At 45.2% G+C, this 21,764-nt stretch overlaps 1 protein-coding gene across 1 annotated transcript; it reads right to left on the bottom strand.

Annotated features, from left to right (window-relative positions):
* Window positions 1-1,258: 1,258 nt before the first annotated feature.
* Window positions 1,259-21,543, bottom strand: ankrd52a (ankyrin repeat domain 52a). Its single transcript, XM_056588098.1, has 28 exons — window positions 21,104-21,543; window positions 20,450-20,533; window positions 20,254-20,332; window positions 20,008-20,078; window positions 19,692-19,892; window positions 19,473-19,560; window positions 18,868-19,010; window positions 18,389-18,601; window positions 18,162-18,240; window positions 17,920-18,034; window positions 17,729-17,811; window positions 17,489-17,606; window positions 16,943-17,011; window positions 16,714-16,854; window positions 16,461-16,523; window positions 16,246-16,357; window positions 15,915-15,986; window positions 14,769-14,970; window positions 14,571-14,658; window positions 13,412-13,529; window positions 12,637-12,856; window positions 12,299-12,386; window positions 12,110-12,193; window positions 11,843-11,988; window positions 10,596-10,678; window positions 10,349-10,431; window positions 10,152-10,243; window positions 1,259-9,973 (listed from the first exon to the last, which is right to left on the bottom strand). The coding sequence occupies exons 1-28, from the start codon at window positions 21,128-21,130 to the stop codon at window positions 9,702-9,704; spliced, it is 3,234 nt and encodes a 1,077-aa protein (XP_056444073.1). The 5' UTR covers window positions 21,131-21,543; the 3' UTR covers window positions 1,259-9,701.
* Between the last annotated feature and the right edge of the window lie 221 nt (window positions 21,544-21,764).

The raw sequence follows: 21,764 nt of genomic DNA, 5'->3' as shown, positions 1-21,764 counted from the left end.
TGTAAACATTGAAATGCACTATAGGGCTAAACAGGAAAATAGGTTCAAAAGGAAGAAACAAAAAGCTTGTCATTTAAAAATGCCAATGTATGGATGTTTGTGTCACAAAGGACTCCTGGTGGACATGCATGGGGGGGCGTTAAAGGGGTAAGACGACCATGGTAATCTGCATCATAACATTATCTGGCTTCACATTCCAGTGGTTTTTTTTTGTCGTTGTATAAATGCTTCTCATAAATAAAATCTTCACGTCAAGTAGACATATACACATACAGCACAATCAAGCGCACCTCATAATGTATAACCATCATTGCTTAGGATAAACGGTACTCTTGTACTGAGAAAAGTATAGGTTTCAAATAGGCGAGAGACAGACATTACTCAAGGCTGGAAAACATGGAGGTAGGAGAGATGCTACTGAAAACAGCGAGTGATGCCGACACGACCGATCCCCGGGAGGACGATGCCGTCTCGCTCCGGGCCCCAGTGGGGCCCAAGAGAAACGGTCAGGGGCCACAATGGCAGATCTCGGTCCACTTTATAGAAGCAAAAACGTTCACTGATGAAGACAATGAAATTAAATATGAACACTTTCACCCTGTTATTGAAGCTGTTGTGTGGAACATGGAGGTCTGGCTAATGCGGGCATTAAGGTGAAACATCAAGGTCCACAGATATTTGCATTCGTCATGAAGGAACGGCGCTTCACCGTTTCAAGAAATCTCACAAGGTGCATTTGATCTCTGAATCAATTTAAAGTTTAAACCACGTCTTTGAGCCTATATTCCTATATCAATAAACGGATCGATTCAAACGAGAGTAAACTCATTGGTCCTGTTGTCATCACAAGTCTAGAGCGCGTGCCGCTGGCGATGACATTGAGCACGTTTCCATGGACATTAATAACCGCACGTTTACAGTCTCCCTTGGGCACCACTGGGCTTAGACCAGTGGTAATGTAAACGCCATGGCATGACCTCGGTAACCCCGGACCAGAACCGCAACATGGGAACCAGACTCTTAATATTCAGTGCATGTATACAGATGTTAGAGAAAAAATAAATAGGTGGGACCTGCTTGTTGCGTCAAATAGCATGGGATTCAACAAAAACACAAGTATCGACTCAGAGAGAGATGAAGGTGAGAACTAGGAAAGCACAAAGCAGTTGTAAAAGTGTTTAGTACTCAACGTAGCAGCCCACTGGATTGGAACCCAAATCCAAACAACGGATGTTGTGCCTGAGCAAAGGTTTGTATATACAAAAAAAAAAAAACTGCTTGCTCAAAGTGTGTTGTCTGTCCAAAGGCTGGCTTCTAAGTGTTTTGCACCCATTAAAAATACAACAGCAAACCTGACTTAAACGACACAAGCAACATCGACACCCAAACCATCCCTCCGGCGCGTCTGGCTGTTCCAACAGACCGCCAGGCGTTCCGGCCTTGCCCTTGTCAAAATACCAGAGTGCCTCTAATAGAGTCCATCGATTTATTGCGATACGCTACTTACGCCCAGTACACCGGGTTATTAATGTCCATGGGCATGCACTTGTTGACTCCTTTGTACACAGTAGAAGAGCAGGTTTGCAGATCAGTAGGTGAGGTAATTCTGAGACTAAATAGGAAAACCCTGTCATTGACAACAAATTCCCACCCGGTACACCAGCGAGACAACACAGAGACATCATTAATCAACAGGCTGGGGGTTCTGGCGGGGCAGGGAGGAGGGGGACTTTGGAATGTCGGGTGGGAGGAGGGATCTCCTGTTCGGTTGGGTTTCTGTTGAGTGAAGGTGCACTGCAAGAACATTGGATTGTTAACTCCTCATAGGCCAGACGATGGCTCCTTGGTATGTCCCAGATAAGCCACTAAAGGAACAACCCTTGATCACATCATCCTCCTCGTTCCTTTTTTTTGTCGAAGTCCACAACAAAGTAAGGCAGTCTGAGATCAGTGCCTGTTTCAGTCCAGTTGTAAATCGATAACTTGCTAAAGGATCCTACTATAGGGGCTGATCCTACTGAAGGGGTCTGAGGAGAATCAATGTAGGGGGAGGGAATAGCACATTAACAAAATTTTACAAAACATGCAGTATACATCCTTTCCTACGGTAGGCTATTCCTAATAGCACATTCATGGGGGGAGGGTGGGCTGGGAAGAGGAGGCTTCTACTGGGAATACTTTGATATGGCTCTGCTTCAGAGTGACCACGCCTAGTGTCAGACTGCCAAGTCTGTAAGGTGCTCCGTCAGAAGAGTGCTGCCGTGGTTCACCTGCATAAAGACCGTGTCATCTTTAAAAAAGGGTTTGGAACGTATTTTCTATCTCGTCTTTTCTGCCTTTCCCATTCTCACACGTTCCTTCTTTTTTTTTTTTTTTTTCGTGTTTTATATTTTTTTAAATTCCAGACACACCCTTTGCTGGTGAAAACAAACGGCACTTTTTAAGGGGAATGTTACTCTAAAAACCACAATCACATGACCTCCAAGTAACAAGTTCTGAGAACACGTAGGCTATACAGTAGATAGAAATCTAATGAACTCGGTAACTTTACAAGCGTTTAGTCTACAGAAAAGGGAGCGACACGTTGGGGACCCTAAATGCTCAACATCGATAACAAATATATTATAAGGCATTTCATATCTCCTTTTATCCGCATACGTCACTGACAGCAGGTCTAAATAGTTTGAGAAAAAAAAAGAGTTTCATTCAAGGAGAAGGGGGATGCATATACATATACACATGCAAATGAACATGTTTATTAGCTAAAAACCGAGCCTCGAGGAGAGGCCTGTATCTAAAGGAGAAGCCCTTCTAAACCCATCCATGAGGACAACTTAAAGTTTAAATGCCTGCCCCTCCTGGAAACCCCTCCGTTAACTTGTGCACAATCCCTCCTCTCAGCAGGCAGCTAATAAAGTTGAATATTGATCACAGTTTTAAGAATGTAATATCACACACTCCTCTATCAAACGCCACTCATCTGAACACAAACGAGAGGACTGCTCAAATCCTTCATTCGCAGCAGAAGAGGGACTTTTGGTGTTAACAAAAAGGGCATAATAATATTTTTTTGTATCAACCGAGGAAGCAATGATAAACAAAAGGTTATTGCACTTATATCTTTTGTTATTTCAAACGAGGTCAGCGTGATAAGATAATTCATGCCATAATGCCATAAAAGACAACAAATGTTACACCACTTCTATAGAATGATCACACGGTTATTAACACTGCACACAGCTACTACTGCAACCCTACTTGTAAAATCAGTCTACCCTAATAAACACAAAACAATCTCCACAATCAATTTGCATCAGTCACAACAAACAAGTTTGCCTTTAACGTAAAAATAACCATCTTGTATGCTTGCACCTCACAACTTGCACTCTTAGAAAAGTTGTGTAAGTATATTTATATATATATATATATTGGTTTACGAACAAAGAGTTTGAGAGGAACAATCTGAATTCATACGCCCCTGAATTTGAGACGTCTTGTCTATTTTTTTTCTCTTCTTCCTCTCCTTGTTCTACAGTTCACGTGTTCCTGACAATCAATCCATCCATCCTCACGTCCTCTGCACTCCGGAAAAGAAAATAGGATTCTTGTTTTCCAATCAATGTCTGAGACATTCCTTAGGCTCTCTACCTCAAGATGGAGTGGGGAGAGCTACTTTAGCCTTGTGGTGCCATCTTTGGATTTGTGCTTTCATAATCTACCGTTTCCCCAGTCATCAATGTTTGGTGTGCCCAGAATCACATTAGAAGAAATAATGCACGGCTCTACCACCCGAGGCAGCGTTACGTCACCGGGGACAAAGAAGAAGTTTGGACAATGACGGTGGCAACAGACTTCTTCACAAACCTCCCGCTCCAAAACAAAACCCTTCTTTTCCTGTTTTCAAACAAATTATTGTTGAGAATAATAGCCGTTACTTCAAGGGAAATATGAACCCATAGTTGTCTTGGGACGTTCCTTCTAATTTCCCCGTCCCCCATTTATAAGGCTTCCCGGAAGTACAAATGGAAGACCGTACCTTTCGGTAGTAACAAAGAAAAGGCACCATGACACCACTGAGCTGCGTCACACACACAGATCCTATTGGTGGGGAAGGGGAATCATCGAGGGCCCAGACGGGGGAAGGCGGACAAAGGTCAAAATGGACTGATCTGATTCGTAGAGGTAAAGTTACATGGCTACCATGATCTTGCATGCAGACTGAACTGTACAGGTGCACAACACACTGTGTGTGGCATGTGAGAGACTTTGAAATTATAGGATTCTCTAACCTTTTTCTCACTCGACTGAAAACTGGGGGACTTTTGCATGTATAGGATCGACATGCAGATATTTCAATTCACACACTCGCTGCGAGAAAGGTCTAATTACATTAGGACGAAACAGAAAGGTCATTACATCACACAAACGATCACTGATGAGGTAAAAGCGCAGGTCCAATATAAGTACAAGGTGCATTTCACTGCTCCTTAGTCAGGTAGGAAACATCAGACATCTGCTGACACCAATCTAGCATTATTACATTTCCGGAATAGGCTGGTTCAAGAAGTCGTACTAACCAAAACACGGGAGGAATACCAAGATTTAAACTCCCGTCTGGCCACATTGTTGAAAAAACGTGTCGTAAGGGTCTCGTTCTCTATAGGTTTGTTTTTTGGAAGGGCACCACTTTAATCCCCAGTGCTATTTGGCTCTGTGTCGTGGACACGCCAAAGTTGATTGTTTTTTTTCTCTCTAAATAATTCATTCACAGTGGCAAATATGGCAATATCCTTACTTCTCAGAACAATCTCTGCACCGTGGCAACCATAAGGTATGTGCTACCCTCCACTGATTCGTGTGCTTCCTGACACTCAGAACAAAATTTGTGATTATTTTTTTTGCAAGCCAACAAAGTACTGTATAATTGATGCAACTCATTAGATACTGCCAGATGTTTCCTTCTCAGCTTTTAAGGCAAAAGGCTCAACAGTGGATCAAGGAGAGATAAATGGAAATTTGCCATATATGAGAATTATTTCAAGTAACTAATTTATATATACATATATATACATATACATATACATATATATACATATACACATATATATATAAATATACACACATACATATACATACATATACACATATATATATATACACATATATATATATATATATACATACATATATATAGACACATATATATATACATATATATATACATACATACATACATACATACATACATACACACACTACCCTATAAACACACATCATGCAGAAATCTAGCGCAATATATTTTCCCCCTGTAAAACACATTATAAATAATCATGTTATACAAACAAACCTCGAGATTGCGTCGCCATACCAAAAAGGACCAATTATCTCCCTCCAGGTGTCCAATTGTAAAATAGATGTTCTACTGACAGAACACAACACTTGCATTCATCAACTACTACCCCATGCAAACATTTTATACTGACTATGATCGTTTAAAAAAACACTATATATGGACTATCATATCTGGCAAAACGGACATGCTGCTCCAAACACAAAATGTAAATCCAGACTAGTTGAAGTTACTGACCCAGTTATTATGATTGATGTCTAAAGGCAAATAAAGGTTTCTATGGCACTAAATGGGTGTAGCTTAGGTGCATTTTGTCAAATATAGGCTATTAACAAGTTTGTGTGATGTTCCCTAATGTGGTTCATTTTTGTTTCGTTTTACGCATCGTAAGGCAATCTCAATGGAATGGATGAACATGATTTCTTTTAAAATCCATCTGATCTCTACATCTCCGTCTACCTAGTAGGTTATGCTCCACACTGACAGCAGAGAAAAATAAAGAGAAGAGTAAATACAACTCGCCTAACCTCCGACAGAAATGCCAATCCATCCCTCGACCCTTGTTGCAGGAAGACTAATACAAAACTAATATGTAGAGAATCGGTTATAATCATGCTACCTGTATAGATACATCTTTGCAAGACAAATGAAGAGCGATAGTTTAAAGTCAGGAGAAGTTGAATTGTCCTGCTCTAAAATGTACCCTACATTCATTTCAGTCAGTAAATTCATGGCTCAGATTTGAAGGTCAGACTGTAAACTGCTTGAACATATGCATAAATCCATTGCTGCTTCACTAAGAGGAGTTCCTCTTAACAAAATTTGGCACATAGGCCTTATTCCTGACCATAGATTCACACACCTAACCCGCATTGAAGTCCTCCATTGGCATCTATGCTATGATTTACTGAATTGGCCTAAATGGATGGCAGTGCAATAATTGTGCTGCACACTATTACACACACGGTCTATTGCTACAATTGGACCTTTCATTGCTTTCTGTGTCTGACTCCAGATATACTTTATATGCTCCATTTGTTTGATCCTTTTTTTTTTTTACATCTAAATTGTTAGCTCCATGCACATGTACACACCCACCAATGGTAGATGCAAATTAAATTAAACCACGAGAAAGAACACCGACAGTACAAAAAAATTCAGTTACAATTTGAGTATCTTCAGGGTGGGGGGCAATAGCTCAATTTGCTGGTCAAATAAGGACATCAGGAGAGGATAATGCCAGCCCAAACTGACCTCACAGTAGCACCTATTAATGGAATTCATATCTACGCTAGAATTGAGAAACCAAATATATTTTTATTTCTTAAGATCTTGGGAAAATAATGATTTTGGTGTGCAATTTTAGAGACTTTGTTGAACGTGTTTTTGGCACAGGACGCTCTGCCCGTGTGCTTAATTGACTGGGTTTGACTTCAATAATGCAGCCTTGGCCTCACTAGAAGGCTTTGCTCGTTTTGTTTGCAACCATTCCATCCTGGCAGCGAAACACACATGTAAACATGGGTACATACTTCCTCTTGATTTGCACACTTAGAACCTGAAAGTACTAAAGTGCGTGCTTGACTATCTTATTTAAGTGCTGTTGGATCAAGGTTAAAAAGTATGTTTTTTTTTGTTTTGTTTTTTTAACTTTGTTGAAATGTCAGATTTGATAAATTTTGCCTGGTGCTTAAACACAAATCCTGAGACTACAAAAATGCACCGACCCAATAACAGACAAAACAAAACAAAAAGCCTGGGTATCAAATAGTTCCATTTCATTTCAGTCAGGTATGGAGACAACTGAAATAAACTAGTTTTAAAACACTCCGGGAGTTCCCTGCTTTGAAATGGAGTTAATGGCCAAACTTGACAATAGTCCCCAAAGAATGTTGGGTTTCTTGCAAAACATAGCCTAATCTAGGTCCTTCTCCAGAATTGTGTCTAATAAGGGTAATTGTGCCATTTCTTGACAGTTGATATGAAATTTCCTTGTCAATCTTTTTTTTTTTTTCTTTTTTTTTTTGAATCTGACATTTTACATCATTGGCCAATGACGGAAAACACTAGAATGATTAAGTTACAACATACAGATTTAAGTCACACGAAAAGCTATAGTGGTCCAATACAATCATCTTTAGTATGTTTAGTACAATAAATGGGAGGAAACGACAACGACGGGAACACTAAAAGCACAATTATTTGGATTTCCGCTATCCTTGAAATTCGAAAGCATAATTGGCCATCTCTAGTTCCCTCTTTGTGGTTCCAGTTAGCCCTCTGCTTTGAAAAGGGACTGATTTTCAATTCCTCCTGGTTCTTCGCAACAAGGAAACAAAACAAAACAAAAAAAAGGAGGTACCAAGCTTAGTCATATTTCGGAAAAAAGAAAAATGGACAATGTGGTTAACCAACTGGTCAATATTGTTGGTAAGCTTTTAAATAAAAAAAAAACTTAAAATTCCAAATCAGATCTTGGGGCCGTCAACCTATGTCACGAAGCATTCCCAACTGAAATGGTTTGTTATGGAAGGCATGGGTCAAAAAAGGCATTTTCATGAGAGCCAATAGAGGCAATCCAGTGCATTTGTGTTGACACCGACATTAAAATGCCCAGCACACAGAGCCATTCGTTGAGTCTTAAGAATAAAACCAAAGAAGGGGAAACAAAAGCCCTTGTGACAGTGATTGTCTATTCAATAACTTAAAAGAAGGCCAAAACTAAAACATTGCTGGAAACTACATCTGAACAACAAAATGGCAGAAAAAAACTCAGTCGGGCCGTCCTCGACTTCAGCGCCAACCCTCGAGAAGTCGAGACGCACGGTATTAAGACGGTTAAGACTTCTTCACAAGCGAGAAAGGAAGAGAAACATTTCTCATAAGCTAGCTTGCCAAAACCAACACGCCGGCGGGCGCATCATCGTCCCAACACAAACAGAGAGGAGTGACCGTCGACGAGGAGCACGCCCGGCCGCTCTGTTCAATAGGTAGGCCCTTCTAGTTGTGAAATCCTCCAGAACAAAACGAAAACGAAAACGAAAACGAAACGGACATAAAAAGAGATATGGGGGGGGAGAAAAAAATTGAAATGGCTTTTTTTTTTCATTTATGTGCTCAGAGATACGATGCTTTTGATGAGGTGTTGCTGGCAGATATTACTAGTAAAGCCTTCATCCAGAAATAAACAAGGCCTCAGTCAAATCACTATCCTACAATATAGTACTCTAGTCCTGCCGGGAGGACTGCAGACCTACGGACCCTGGCTGAAGATGAAGCAGCTGCTAAAACGAGTTGGACGAGGTATATCAAGATCTAATGTCTTTCTCTATACAGTACAGTTCAGCTCAAATAAATAATTTATAGCCATAGTAGTGTTGATCAACTTTGGTCATAACTTATATGCTTAGAAACATTCTAGCTTAAACACTTATTTAACATCTTCAAAATATCAAGTTGGCCATGAGGAAAGAGTTGATGAATATGCCAACCTAGTATCGGCTCCCCTTTGGAAGGAGAGCCAATTAATCAATTCAGCAGCGTTACCAATTTCATTTTTTTGTCGTTTGTTAAAATACCAAAAAAAACAATTCTAGGCCGTACATTTAAAGTACACAATGGAAATAACCTGACCCTTTCCCCAATTTAGGATTGTACTGTGGTACATTAGCATTGCACTTAAGCAGAATTTATATAATTCCCTTCTATGGTTCCTTCATAAAAATGTAACACAAAAAAAGAAAAAAGAAACCCCTCTTTGATCGTTATTTTGGAACGGCTGTATATTCCTCTACAAGGTCACGGGTACTTGTTAAATGTTGTGATGTTAAATACTGAATGATATGGAGAGACACAAGGATACAGAGGTCTCCATGCTATTAGCCGTCAGTTACATCATTACGCAAACATGATTTTAAAGGGTTTAAATGAGCAGGGGGAGGGGAGGAGGCCAGATCGCTGGGTCCACGGTGGACGCCAGTCTTCCGTGTGTGTGCGCGCACGCGTTTGTGTGACCTTGTAGAGCAACCAGACACTTTTGTTTCTTTTAGGAATTGAGCACTACTAGGAGATGGAGAAATGGGATCTAATTGCATAATAGGTTTTGACTGCACCTCAAGAGAAGACCAAACACATTCTCTCGCGCACGCCTAAAACACGTTCACGCAAAAAACACACGTACGTACGTACATACATACATCTAGGACAGACATGGGCGGGTGCTCTCCTGCTGGTCCTCTGGGGCCGTGTTAAAGGGCGTCTCCCCCCCCCCCCCCCGGTGGTGGCGGTGGCGGCGATGGGGGACAGCAGCCGGCGAGGAGTGGGAGAGGGGACGGCGGCGGCGGCGGGCCCTTCACTCCGTCAGACAGCCGTCCAGGCCGACGGCCGCGCTGTGGCGGTCCTTGACGTAGCCGTTGTGGAGGCCGCCGTTGGGCAGCGGGGCGCAGGCGGCCGTGATGCCGCAGTGCTTCAGCAGGTTGAGGCCCGGCGCCGGGGCCACGGTGGGGGGAGGGCAGGAGCAGGGGGATGGGTCCCGTTGAGGGAAAGGCTTCATGGTAGAGAGGATCAGAGCCAGGCAGTCAGCCACGTCCTTGTTGGGGGCACAGGCTAGGGCTGGGGTGTGGCCTGGGGAAGACAAACGCAGGAACACGGCTCAACAACATCCTGTCTAGACTGTGGCCGCCCCGGTGCCTCGCTTGGGGTTAAATATTAAGACTAAACACATGGCCGTGACTGATCCATATCGGGGGTGATCCAGTGGTTGCGTGTTTATCAGAGAGGCATCATTAAGGCCGGAGCTCACCTTCTTCATCCACAGCCAGAACGGTGGCTCCTCTACTCAGCAGGGCTTGCACCACCGTGGCCAGGCCGTTGCGCGCCGCCAGGTGGAGGGGCCTGGAACGAGGGTTTACAGTCAGACAGAGAGCCTATGGCGTCTGGAGTCTACACATAAAAACGGGCTGAATTTATTACAGGGGGGGGGGGGGGGGGGGGGCTCACATTTGCAGCGCGCTGTTGGAGGCGTTTATGAGTGCAGGGCTGTGGATTTCCCCCAGAATCAGCAGGGCACACATCTCATGGGCCTGGAGGAGGGAAAGATGATCAAAAGGAGAACCACTGACGATAAAGAAAGAAATGGTATTCAGGGCATGGGGAGCCCACCTTGCAGCAGACCCTATACGGTTAAATCCTGCAGTAATCTATATACATGAACTTCCATTAACAGCAGTGGAGCTGGCGAGCGCACCTTGCTGCAGGCCAGGTGCAGTGCAGTGTTCCCGTTATCGTCCAGCAGTGTGAGGTCAGCCTTGGCCCGGTGCAGGAGAATGGCTGAAAACAGACACCATGTAAATCATACATATAGAATCACATAAATAATATCTTAATACCATAACAGATACGATTAGCCCCCATTTTAATACATTTCCAAATTGAAAATGGTAGTAGTGTAGCTAGAACTACAAAGATATGCATATATGAACAGCTGTCTAGTTCAGGTTGATCCTGGTCTGAATGAACTGCAATGATGCAGTGTCTCTTGAGATTAGTCTCACCCTGCAACCATCAGGTCTAACTGTACTTATTAGCCATCAGCATTAAAATTATATCACATCAAAAAAGCGGTAGCTAACGAATTTAACATAAGATAGTTCCTTCAAATTAGGGCTGTACGGAATGAACTAAAATGTATATCACTGTATGATTTGAGGCACAGACGGTAACGGTATTACATCACGGTTTGTTAATTGCATCTTCTAATTTCGATATAAATGCTTTGGATGGGGTAAAATACTGGTAAGGCAGTATTATTATTATTATTTTTTTTCTCAAGTTACTTCCATCTCTGAAAAACACTAATGTTTAATAGTATGGATTTGTTTCTCCACTTGCCGTATAGTTTTGGCATCTCAATTTGGCTGTGTGCGGGAAGGTAACACGTACCTGGGATCGAGTGTTTTGACCATCTCTTTAAAGCCCTTTCTATCGACATTTTGAAAGGGAACCATGTCCTTTCACAGGTAAACAGTGACAGCGTTTGTTATCTCGTTCCACCACTTTTTTTGTCGTAAGGATTGGCTTTGGAAAATGCCTGCGGAAGCAATGTCTGATATGCAGAGACAGCTTCACGCTACCAGCGCCTGTCTCGTACGGTGTGGAATGAGAGCTCATGAAGGGACTATTGTGCAAGCAATACGCGATTCACGTGAATGACCCAATTGACCAAGAAAACGGCGATGGTCGCCGAAAAGCGACAAGTTTGCAGGAATGATTAAAATAATAGAGCAGGAAGCGGCCAAGCATGCCTTGTGATTAGGTTGCATCTCCCAGAACACTTAATGCCTCAAACCACTTAGCATTACACATTTGAAAATCCCAGTGAATACAACTAGAGTGTCCACTCTTTAAGTGTGTCAACCGCTAGGGTCGATGCACTATTCCGTTTCCCCTGGTTACCATCCCAGACAGGCCTGTTGTCTGCTCTGTCAGACCTACCCACGGTGCCGCTCTGTCCCTTGTCGGCGGCCACCATCAGGGCAGAGCGTCCGCTTTCGTCCACGCCGTTGACCTGGGCTCCATGGCGCAGCACCAGCTGAAGGCCGGCCACATCCTCCGCAAACGCCGCAGCGTGGAGCGGGGTCCTGTGGGTAGGCAGCCACTCGTTTACACCACACTTAACACAGGGCTTCCTATACCAACAGCGGCCCCTCAGAGCAGACTCTGGTAGTACCGGGTCAGGCGAGTGGCAGACAGAATCCTCACCTTCCTTTGGCATCTCTGGTGTTGATCATATGGACCCCAGCCGTCTCCAGCAGCCGCTCCGCAGCGCCACAGTGGCCGTTCATCCTGCACCCAGAGGAACTTAATGAGCCTCTCTGACAGAATACCTCCCCACAGACTCATGTACGGCACTCAGCCCCATGGGGACGCTGGAGCGCCATGGATACTCACAGAGCACAGTGCAGCGGTGTGAACGGGTTCCCCTCCTCGTGGATAAATGTTTTGTGTTCAAGTAAAACCTCCAAACAGTCTTCATGCCCTGTGTAGAGATTCAGAGGAGACGCTCAAGCGCAACAAATAAAAAAATCCCCAAAAAACAATAGACCACGCCCCCCCGTTTCCCCCCATCGATGGACAGTAGACCACGCCCCCCGTTTCCCCCCATCGATGGACAGTAGACCACGCCCCCCGTTTCCCCCCATCGATGGACAGTAGACCACGCCCCCCGTTTCCCCCATCGATGGACAGTAGACCACGCCCCCTGTTTCTCCTCCCGGTCCCCTGCCCACCTTTGTAGGCGGCCCAGTGTGACGGGGTGTAGCGTTTGTTGTCCAGCAGCTTGTCCTGGGGGTCTGTGGCCACGGCGCCGGGGGCCAGGCTGGCCAGGATGTCGGTGTAGCCCCTCGACGCGGCGTAGTGCAGAGGCGTGCTGCCCTGGACGTCCCGGCACAGCGCCGAGGCCTTGTGCTCCAGCAGGACGGTCACGCAGTCGTCGCGGCCGAGCACCGCCTGCACCACGGCATTGTAGATTAAATACACAGACAAACAGCCAGGTTGCAACTACTGATCTTGGTCTTCAGCCAAAGACACTTTTTTTTTATAATGCTTGCGAGAGAGTATAGGGTTTTATGAAATGCTTTTCCAAAGATTACATTTTTGGCCTAATGGGAGAGACGGAGACGGTGCCAATCTAAAGAAAGATGACAAAGGCTTTAAGCGCCTGACTCAATGTTTCAAACAAAAACCATCTTGCACCCGATATATTGTTCACAGAAGACATATAAACACCGTAACATAAAAACCTGACTGGTAGTTGACCTATAGCCATTAATTATTTAGATAAATGCTTTCACAGCTTAAACACGTCACACTGGCTAGGTGTGACAGCAGCAGCGGCTGAATTGTTCACGTTAAATAGTTTAGCCCTAGATTTTCTGAATACATAGAAAAGGTCGACTGCGTCATTCTGCGTGTTGGGCAGCACAGCCGCGGCCTTGTTGGTCAGACGGACTGAAGCTGGGGGATAAAGGTTCCCATTCATGGCAGCCATGTGGCAGGACCTACCCCCCGGTGCAGGGCCGTGCTGCCCCTCTTGTCCTTGGCGTCCGGCAGGGCGCCCCTCTCCAGCAAGAGACGCACACAGTCGATGTGGCCGCCCAGGACAGCCAGCATGAGAGGGCTCCTGAGGTTCACACAGGGGAGCGGCTCTGTTACAGAGGGACTGAATATGCTGAAGAAGCATTTGGGGCCAACGCGCATGATGATTCAGATCAATCTTTGTTTGAATGATCCGATAATGCTTCATAAAGTCCCGCGATCGATTTTTAGATAAATATATTTTGATGGGCCTTCTTGAACTATATTTTGTTGAGTACCGTTTATATGTGCATGTGCAGAGTAATGTTTGGGGAATCGTCTTCCATTCAGCGAAGACTAAAAGTTGTGGATCAAATATTTCTAGGGTGTGTCATTCGACTGGCATCACCAGACGAATAGCATACTGCCATTATTCTGGAAGCTCTTCTTTTATTTCCAAGGGGCGTCACCCATGGGGAACAGACCAAAACGCCTCTGGACGCAATTGGATCGGCCTACAACCAATCATAGCTACGAAAAAGGTGGTGCAGCACTCAGCGGCGAAATAAAGACATATTTCTTCGTACAAAAGCTTTAAGCAGTAAGTCGTTTAAGTAAGGAGTCGTGTGTTCTTCTTTTAGTTACAATTTACTGTCCATTCATTTAATACTGTCTCGACAGCAGCATCTGAAAGCCTCGAGTTAGTTTCATTGATGAAATATGACACTTTTGTTATTTTAGTATCACAGCATCACCTTGATCTCCAAAATAGGAGGTGTTCCCTTTGAAAGGTAAAAATAGCAATTATTTATTTTAATAATTTTTAAAGCTACAGGGAGCCACTGCAGAGGGGTGGAAGAGGGGGACATGCAGCTATAGAGACACGGGATGCTGACTAAAATCCAGTACAAGTAAAGTGAAGAATATGCTTAAGCAGACCACACTAAATACAAGTACAATGAAGACTACGGTCAAGTTTAAGTACAGTGACGAGTGTCGTTAAGCAGACTACAGTTAAGCATCCGTACAGTGAAGACTCGAGTCAAGAAAACTACGATTAAGTAGGACAACAGTGAGGCTGCGGTTAAGTCAAAGCACCGTGCAGACTAGAGGCTAACGGCGAGTGGTGTACTGGAGAGCGACTCACTGGCCAAACGTGTCGGTGACATTGGTGAGGTCTCCGTCCTCCCCGTTCTCTATCATCATGAGCAGGCAGTCAGTGTGGCCGTTGGCAGCTGTCGAGAAACATCCACAGTGAACACATTCAGTCCAAACTAATATTAACGTCTCCTCCTTCGACACTACAGTCAGTGGGCGTCCGGGTCCGGAGGGCGGTCTAGGGTACCTGCGACGTGGATGGGCGTCCACATGAGGCGGTTGTCGTTCAGGAGGCAGGAGGCGCCTTGGGCCAGGAGGACCTCCACGCAGCGGACGTAGCCCTTCTGGGCGGCCAGGTAGAGCACCGAGCGCCCGGCCGCGTCCTGCACGTCCACGTAGGCCGCCGTCTCCGTGAGGACACGCAGCGCCTGCCAGTGTCCCCGGTCCGCCTGGGGGAGGGAGGGAGTCACAGCCAGGATCAAGGCCCCGCATCCAGAGGCAACTAGCCCATCAAATGATAGACTCATTACTATCCATCTTTCTATATCCATAGCCATAGCCATATACACAGACAGACAGACAGACATATTAATGTGCTACCTCAAGTATACCCAGATGTTAGCATCCAAATGCATGCGGATGATACTTGTCATTGTAATTTTTAATAGTAAAATGCATTGCAGCCCGTTCTTTAGAACATGCGGTTCTTAAGATCTTGCTGCAGCCATACTGACATCTGCAAAGTGTCAGATTGGCTAGCTAATTCATGCTTGACCCTTAATGTACGCAAATAACTTATTGTGTGATAAGCCATTACAAGCCGTTTTCAAAATGTGCAGCATTGTGACATCACAGGTGGGCGTGTCCACCTAGATGTGTGACGGATAGATGAGCAACGTTTGCTACAGTCCACTGAATAGGCTGGTAGACTGATCTATCCAGCACACATCTAGGTGGACGCCCACCTTTGATGTCACAATGCTGCACAATTTCAAACCTGCTTGTAATGGCTAATCACACTCACATCTTGTGGCATGATATGTCCCCTTTAAAGTAGTTGGGTAGCGGTATTCCATAGCCACAAACATTAAAGGATCAGGAAAGCTTTGCTCTGTTTAAAAGCACCCTGAAGCTTCTGCTAAAGCCAACACAAAAATGTCAACACTAATGGTGGTTTATGGTACCCATCAACCTGATTTGAGATATTTCACACTAATGGACTTTTAGTTATTATGATGCATGTAGTGCAATGGCTGTACTTGTTCTACCTACCCAGGGTAAAGGATGTAAATGAACTGCTAGCCAACTCTGGCGCAATTACTGATAATTGTGCGCTGTCCCTAAACACTAAAAAAAAAAACAAGGAAGCTATTAAACATGTAGCATTACTCACAGCCAGATGCAAGGGGCTGACTGGATTGCTGCTCTCTATGTCTCCCAGTGCGTTGAAGGACATCTCCAGAAGCTTTGTGGGAGATCGACATGGAAAACAACGTTATCACTGCACAGCTGCCACAATAAAAGGGAAATAGTGTCGCTTCCATTCCCCAAAAATCCAAACAGCCGTATGTGAACTTAAAAGCAACCCCCAATAAAATAACAAATTAAACAGGCCTATATAAGCACTCCATAGGGCTCTTTTAATTGCTAATAAACAGCATACTGGCTTTTTTTTGCATTTTAAGAGTACCACAACAAAGTGCGAGGGGAAGAAAAGACGGTACCAGCTCCAGGTTCTGCTTGTTGCCATGGTAAGCTGCATAGTGGACCGCACTGTAACCCTTTGAGTTGACCATGGAGGGATCAGCCCCGTTGTCCAAAAGATGCTCCAGGCAGCTATTCCCAAAAAGAGACACTCGACTGTTACGCAGCACAACTAACAACAATAACGCCCAGCAACACATTCATCATAAGAAGAAGAGCGAAGGGAACGACGTACAAGTAGGACTCCTTCGCGTCATCCTCATTAGCCTGATGGCTCCCAGAAAAATGACGGTCAACTCTGCAAGACAAGAACCGTGGACAGGATTAGACAGGATTTTGCATACTAAAAAAATGCTAGAGGCAATGCCCCCAGGTCTGTTTAGTGATTGTGTTGCCCTAGTCTTAGCTCTATGATAAACCGCCATTACATTTTAGAACCCATGGGCCAAATAAATGTGTCCCGTTTGACAGGTGTAATCCACACTGACCTGCAGAAGGCTTGTGAGGCAGCAGAATAGTGCAGCGGAGTGCAGCCCGTCTGGTCCGGCTCGTTGACCTCGGCGCCAGCGCTCACCAGGGTCACCGTGCACTGGTACCTCCCATTAGCAGCCGCGTAGTGCAACGGGGTCCTGGGGGGGACCATCAACCATCAGCCAGCCATCCAAGCAATACGAATGGCATGCACTGACTTCATTGCATTAGAAAATGGACACTCACCTTCCCATTTTGTCCCTCTTGTTCAAGTCAGTACCACTACTTAATAGCAAATTCAGACATTCAACGTTCCTGCAAGAAATGAGAGAGACAACAGGTTTAGGATGCAGAAGACCCGTTTTCTGTATGGTCAGGCATGTAGCAGTGGTTCAACCGTAAGGTCTTTTGAAATCACCACGGTAACCAGTAACACTGTAGTTCCCATCTAGAGGGCGCTATCTGCTGTTTAACCTAGACTAGACTAGGCATCCACAGCGCATTCAGGTTTAAGAGGCATGTTTGTGGTGTATTTGGCCTACGTGATGAAGCTGATTAAATGACACAGGCCTGTTTTTTTAAATAAGAAAAAGCCTTTATTAAGCTGCCGTTTTCTTTGTCAAGCAAATGAAGGGAATGGTCCCGTATTTAAATAAAGAAATTAATAGAATGCCATAAATTTGAATAAAATGTTAAATATTATCGTTCTAATTTTGGACATCCAACACCGGTAATACCAGTAACAGTGGCAACCTCGACGTCACTAGCAGGAAGTGACGATAGGAGACCTACCCTCCCGATGCAGCAGCGTGTAGACAGGTCCGACCGAAGTTGTCCGGGGTGTTTATGTCAAAACCAGCCGACAGCACATGCTCTTTACTCATAGACGACACTATACTATACAGCTGACCTGCTCCGTAAAGAATAAACAACATAGATAGGAGACACAGTTAGCCAAGGCAAAAGGTTTGTATGTGGCTCACAGTGATCCACACGTAAATCAACGTAGGAGTTTGGCACACAAACACGAACCTGAGGAGAGTAACTTGCGACAACAGTCTGAAAACCCGTAGAGCACAGCAAGGTGCAGAGGGAACATTCCGTGGATCCCGCGTCTGTGGAGAGGAAACATCTCATGATTCCCGGCAGCCCAAAACAACAACCTCAACAACAACAAACAGACATTACAACACTTATAGGTTCATTAAAGCTTCTTCCCCTACCTGGCCGTGTCCGCTCCGTTGGTCATCAGAGTGCTGATCAGGAGTTCATGGCCGTACTTAGCAGCGACGTGGAGCGGGGTATTGCCATACTTATCCACACAATCGATTTCCCCGCCTTACACGCAGAGCGGAAGAGGGAGGGCAGGCGTACGGGGACAAAAGGGAATCATTGGGTCATTAGGTCGGGTAATTAGCTTAGGATAAACCGTATTAGCCCAGATTGGCCACCTCGCCATGGTTACCATTTTGGATGAGGATCTGAGAGCGTGTGAAGCGTCCGTGGATGGCTGCCATGTGCAAAGGGCTCTTCCCTTCTTTACTCTGCAGGTGGAGAAATACAATCTGGTTCCTTTCTATCATACATAGCAACGTCAGCACATCAGGGCAGCTTCACAGAGGACATAAAAAAACGACTTAATGCACGGCCTTCTTTCTAAAACAAGGCGAGGGCGTGCCTCTGAGGCCCCACCTGCTGGTTGACGTCGGCCCCGTTGTTGACCAGCAGCTCCAGGCAGAGGGCGCCGTTGGTGGAGACGGCGGCCAGGTGCAGCGGGGTGAAGCCGCTGCGGTTGGGCTGGTTGACGTTGGCCCCGTGGTTCACCAGCTCCGTGGCCACCGCCTCCTGGCCCATGTAGCAAGCCACGTGCAGGGCCGTGTTGCCGAAGCTGTTGGGCTCATCAATCTGAAGCAACGGTGGGAAGAAACATAACAGAATGTTAACGATGAGGCGTCACAGCCAGGCAAGGACAGGGATAGGTAGTATGAATTAAAAAAGGTTCCATTATTAAAAAAAGTCTAAGCAAAAGGATACGTTTAAACACTCGATGGAAACGATCAAACCCCATATTAGAGGGAAGAGTTTACAAAGAAGACATAACAAACTTACATCCACCAACCACTCATCCTCTGTATCCACATTCACGGCTCAAGGCCTGCTGGGACACTCACCTCCGTTCCCAGCCTCAGCAGATACTTGACGATCTCGAGGTGTCCACTGGCGGCCGCGGCGTGGAGGGGCGTGTAGCCCTGCTTGTCCTTGCAACTCTTGTCAGCACTGCGAGACACCAGCAGCTTCACTATCTCCACGTGACCTACGGGGTCAAGCATGGCAGGAATAGAGATGTTTTATATTAATACTTCAGGAAGTTGCAGACACATTATTCATTTGCCTCATCATAAGATTTGACTAAGTGCCAGCACAGGAGCTGGCAAGCCACAACTCCTCATGGGGCAATTCCTGCACTGGATGTATGGCGCGATATCCTGTGCATTAACAGAATTGTCTTGTGAGGTTTACACCCTACATTAAAACGGCTCTTTAGATGCAAACGCCTTGTTTTAAGATATTGAGAAACTGCGGCTTATTGAACACTGATTTTAAAAACACTTTTAATGGGATAATTAATATCATCAAATGAATCTAAACATTTTTTAATTTTCCACAAACAGACTAAAGCTACTTTAGCAGGGGTTTGGAATAGTTGGGGGAATAAACTAATTTCCTCAGATCTTAATATCTAATCGGCCTTCCATTAAGTAGAAGAGCTGCTCACCCAAGTAGGCAGCACAATGGATCGGCTGTCTCTCCTTCTTGTCGATCACACTCAGATTAGCTCCTTTGTTCAGAAGGAGCTTCACCATCTGCAAATGAAATCAAAAAAGGAGAAAACCGAACTTTTTGTCAAGTGTTCACGTATCAAAATGATTCAAAATCCCTTTGGGTTTGGTCGCCTTTCTTCCCAGAGCCCCTCAAAGTCCCACCAGCAGCCTACCTCCTGGAAGCCGCTCTGAGCAGCGTGGTGCAAGGCGCTCCGGCCGGTGCGGTCCGCCATGTTCAGGTTGCTCAGCTGGCTCAGAAGGGTCTCCGCACAGCGGGAGGCGCGGTTAGCGGCCGCCACGTGCAGCGGCGTCTGCCAGAACTTGTCCCGCGCGTTGGCTTCCGCTCCGCGTCGCAGCAGGAGACCAACTGCCCTCTGCAAAGGGAAACGGTACCGTTTAGTCAACCCTACATGAACATGGGTCGGCCTCACAGAGAGGCAGGATAACATGGGAGAAATGGGATCATTTCCGATGGCACAGGCGACCTACTTCATTCCGGGAGGCAGCGGCCCTGTGCAATGGGGTCAGCCACACATGGTCTTTAGCATTAACACTGGCCCCTGTCAAAAGCAAATGCATGTTAAATAAACAAAGTTCGAACGCTGGCACAAACTTTGGCATTGTGATCATGCATGCTGGAAACTGGATGTTATACTATATATATATATATGATACACGATTTTAGCATACTTAACATGATGGTTAACAGATCATATAATTATGCAAGACGCAAACCTGCTTCAATGAGGAGATCCATTATGTGGACGTCCCCCACACATGCAGCAGCATGTAGCGGTGTACGGCGCTCCTGGTCCTGTGGAGAAAAGAAGCCGGATGAAGATCAAAGATGACATTTAACAAGCATGAAACACTAAAACCGCGAAAGGTGATCTTGCATCACCGTACAAACGCAGAAACATTTTATACATACCAGTGCATTGACATCCTCCTTTTTGTGCAACAATATTTGGACTTCTTCAGCATTACGATTGAAGATGGCCTGGACCAGAGGAGGCTGCAGATATGGAAATGTCCGTGTTACATTAACGCAAACGTTACAAGACATGCCCAGCTAAACCGTCCTTTTTAATTGTATCGACGTAACATTCGACGAAATTATTGGAAATGCATAGGTTCACTCGGCCGGCTAATGCGTACATAACAATGCATTCACAAAATATTTATATTTTGCATCTGTGGTAAGCAAAAGAGTCCTCGTCTCCTCCAGTAAGTAGACAGAGCCCCATAGCAGGCCTAAATAAGGGCCTTACCTGACCCTGATGAGAGGCTAACGACGTCAGCGGCTAATGCTAGGCAACCAGCTAATGCTAACCTGCCAGCTAAGCTATAATGGCTGGGCCTGCAGCTCTTCAGAAAAAAATAGAGAACTGAATATGCAATCTTTTGATACGACATGTCTATAATGCACCTGAGCAACAATTATAGAAACGGGGGAAAAAACAAATAATGAGAGATACGTACTTAGCAAGGAAAAGGTATTTACTGCGCACAAGAGCAGCTATTAAGGGACCAGCAACTAGACTACGCCACAGTACAGCAATGGAGCGCTTTCTTTCAAACCTACCTGGTCTGCAATGTTAAGAACTCCCATCTCCCAAACTCAACCAGGACGGAGCTCCTTCATGAGTATAAAACTGCGAGGTAATAGTGATAGCGCTACTGTATCCACTTTTTCAGACTGCACCCATAACTGATAGCAAACAGAATTGCGGGCAAGATCTGTCAGTGTTGTTGTCCGTATCCAATGTCTTCTCTGCTGATGCTGGTTGCGAAGAGGCTGAGAGAGGACCATGAATTGTAGCGTTTCTCCGGTTTGCCACTATACGATTTCCGCTGGCTCACTTCTCATGAGCTGTGTTCGCAAGCTGACGTTCCCCGGAACGAGATGGTGAAGAATAGGACGACATTAACAAACATAAAATCCCAAGGAGAAAAATATGGAGTTTTGACTGACATTTGACGGAATTTGTCGGATATCCCTCTTTCTAAATTCCCTCCCCTTTCTCGCCTATCGGCGAAAAACGCATGAAACTATTGAGTCCCGCCCCCTGTCCAGCCAATAACGGTAATTTGGAGCATCCCGTTCCAGGCGATCCGTCGCGAGAAGAGAACGCCTGGGAGCGAGGTTATGCTGGCTGGTCCGCCTACAGGCGTGGCGGTCTGGGATTACATTTATCGGGGAAATTGCGAGACCCAGTGGAAGTTTTGGAAATAAGGAAATCACA

Source organism: Gadus chalcogrammus, chromosome 1 (assembly GCF_026213295.1).
Source record: "Gadus chalcogrammus isolate NIFS_2021 chromosome 1, NIFS_Gcha_1.0, whole genome shotgun sequence".
NCBI classification, from domain to species: Eukaryota; Metazoa; Chordata; class Actinopteri; order Gadiformes; family Gadidae; genus Gadus; species Gadus chalcogrammus.
This window is presented reverse-complemented; position numbering and strand designations above follow the sequence as displayed.

What these genes read in the sequence shown, in the direction of transcription:
- ankrd52a (XM_056588098.1), bottom strand. Translation starts at nt 21,130, where the DNA reads ATGGGAGTTCTTAACATTGCAGACCAG. An exon ending in CCATTGTGCTGCCTACTTGG is followed by an intron (nt 19,011 to 19,472) that starts GTGAGCAGCTCT and finishes TTGACCCCGTAG; the next exon opens with GTCACGTGGAGATAGTGAAG. An exon ending in ACACCGCTGCACTGTGCTCT is followed by an intron (nt 12,194 to 12,298) that starts GTGAGTATCCAT and finishes CTCTGGGTGCAG; the next exon opens with GATGAACGGCCACTGTGGCG.